General features: G+C 29.4%; 1 protein-coding gene across 1 annotated transcript; it reads left to right on the forward strand.

Annotated features, from left to right (window-relative positions):
* On the forward strand, nucleotides 1,343–1,777 carry LOC108662764. Its single transcript, XM_018124321.1, has one exon. It carries the CDS (start codon nucleotides 1,343–1,345, stop codon nucleotides 1,775–1,777), a length of 435 nt encoding a protein of 144 aa, XP_017979810.1.

A 2,897-nucleotide genomic window follows, 5' to 3' on the forward strand; every position in this document is an offset into this window, starting at 1 on the left:
AAATAAAGAAATTTTCAAAAATAAAAGGAGTTTTAATTATGGAAAGAATTAAAATGGAAAGTTTTTATTTCAATGAATTTCAATTTAAGCAAAATGAGTAAAATGTTTAATTTAAGTGTTTTGAAAATGAGAATTTCTTAAACACTAAATTGATATAAAACAATACCAAATAATTTGAGTCTAGCACTTTAAGTGAGTTAATTGTTACTTTTCTCAAATAACACACAAGATCACCAAGTGATATTGAGCTTACATTTATTTCTATGCTTTTGATTATGATTATAAAACATGAGGATAATTATGAATTTAGACTTTAGAATATTAGGTTATGGATGGTTAAATTTTTTTCTCATGATATTTATTTTAAAATGGGATCTGCGCACCCTACCTTACCTTTATTTTCTCTGGGTTGTAAAATTCTTTTCTCATTTAACTCCACTCGAATGTAACTCGAGGTTCTTTTATTATAGAATGTAATTAGTTACATCAAAGTGTAAAACTAGGGTTAGCTAGAAAAAGTTTTGTAACTTGAAGATGGAGATCCAAAGGTGCCATGGAGATTCAAGGAGGTTAAAAGCAAAGTTTAAAGACGATGTTGTGTTAACCCCCTAGGAATTTAACCAACTAATTTCCTTAATGGCTCAAGGAAATTAGAATTAGTAAAGTCTATAATCATCTTAGTAGTTGGCATGTGATAGATTTATTTTTCAATATACATATATATATGAGATACATGTGAAATGAGATAAATGCTACACATGTCAACAACGTGAAATCAATAAGACCTTAATTAATGAATTAATAAATAAAATATCTCATTAATATATTCAGTTAAAAAGTTACTTTCCACCATATAACAAGATAACCGAGCTGCACTTTTAATTGGAAGCTTATTGAGTCACACAAGGCCAAACTTTTACATGAGTACGTTTGAGTTATGGGTGGATCTCACTCAACTAATAAAATGTTGTTCGGATGTGTCACATATTACTGTATGGTATTAGAGGCATAGTTAGGCATAATGTAAATGATGCATTTAGACAAGGAGTTTTCACTTAATTTATCTAAGTTGTATAAGATACAATTAGTAAGCTAAGTTATCTACCTAATTAGTTTCATTATAGCTTGTTAAGTCACTCAAGGTCATGGTGGGATGAAAAGGGTCCTAGCTCAAATAGAAGTTTAAAGGTTAAATTTCTTGAAATATTAAAAGAGGGCTATTATTTTGATAAAATATTGAGAATAATCATATAATATTCTAAAACTTTGTCTTTATGATTATATAATTTGTGTTAATGACTAAGCTTTATATATGTTAATTTATATAGGATATAAATCAATCATGGTGAATAGTTTGTCACTTAGAAGCATACTTGATGTAAACAAGTTGACAGACCCAAATTTCACTGACTGGCTTTGCAATATTAAGATTGTCTCGAAACAAGAGAAAAATGCTTATGTCTTAGATGGTCCTGTTTTTAAGGAACATAACGATGATGTTATAAATGAGGAAAATGAGGCTTATAGAGTTTATATGGATGATCTCGATCAAGCCACATGTGTGATGTTGGCAAGTATGACTCAAGATCTTCAAAAGCAACATGAAGCTATGGATGCCTTAAATATTATCCTAAAGTTTAGAGAAATGTCCGATAAGGAAAATCGCACAGAAAGATTTGACATTTCAAAGGAATTGTTTCGATGTAAAATGTCTAAGGGAAGCCGAGTAAGGCCTCATGTGCTTAAAATGATGGGATATATCACTCGACTTGAGTAGTTGGGTTGGGTTATGAAAAATGATTTGAGCATAAACCTTGTACTCTCTTTGCTGCCAGAGAGCTATTCATACGTTGTGTTGAATTTCAACATGAATATGATTGAGGTGACCTTTTCGAGCTTATTAAATATACTTACACAGGCTAAGAACACCATAGCGAAGGAGAAGCCTTCATTTTATCTTGTCTTTTTAAGAAAAATAAAAATAAGAAAACAAAATTTTCTAAGAAAGACAAGGGCAAAAAGGCATTAACTTTGAAATGTATAAAGCCTACTAGAAGAGTGAACAAGGACAAAAACAATGACCAATGCCATTTCTGCTACAAATTAGGACATTGGAAGCGCAATTGCAATGATTATCTTGAATCCATCAAAGGGAAAAAGCAAAAGGAAGCTTCTACATCAAGCATAAATCATATGATGATTTATTTTTCACTACTTGGTATATGATACGTTACTCTTTGTTAATGGTTTTAATAAGTATGACATATTGAAGGAACTGATGATAAGGAGTAGTGAAGAATAAAACTGTGAAGGTGACAACCTTAGTTGATGGTGTTCAAGCTTGTTGGCCTATATTAGATTGTGGAACAATAAATAATTTAAGAACATTGAATGTTTTCATGGCATGATTGTCAAGATGAGGTGTTTTGGTTTTGGCCTATGGCTGAATATTTATTTTATGTTTAGGAAATATAGATTTATATTTTGCTAGCATGAGATGCTTAGCTTATATATATTTATATATTGACATTACATCTCATTTTATTTTGAAATTGTCCTAAATTATTTATCCTTAAATATAACTAAGCATATATGATAATCAATACTAAGTCATAATGATAAGATCATTGTGAGATTATTTTTCTTTTGATTATAAATCAAAAAGGAAATTAATGAGATGACTTAAATAAAATTGAGTCCTAACTCAATGAATTCATAATAGGATTATGGAGACATTTAGTTAAGAAGCATTCTTATTGAGATAAAATTTCTAAATTAAGATTGCTTAAAACTAAATAATAATTAATTATCATTTGAATTCATGGGAGATGAATCACAATGCATTCTAAACCCAATTAATCGCATGAACTAAATTTTAAGAGGATTTTATCCCATAA

This window comes from Theobroma cacao, chromosome 7, assembly GCF_000208745.1.
Source record: "Theobroma cacao cultivar B97-61/B2 chromosome 7, Criollo_cocoa_genome_V2, whole genome shotgun sequence".
Taxonomy (NCBI): Eukaryota; Viridiplantae; Streptophyta; class Magnoliopsida; order Malvales; family Malvaceae; genus Theobroma; species Theobroma cacao.

Coding starts and splice junctions, on each gene's coding strand:
- LOC108662764 (XM_018124321.1), top strand. CDS start 1,343: ATGGTGAATAGTTTGTCACTTAGAAGCATACTTGATGTAAACAAGTTG.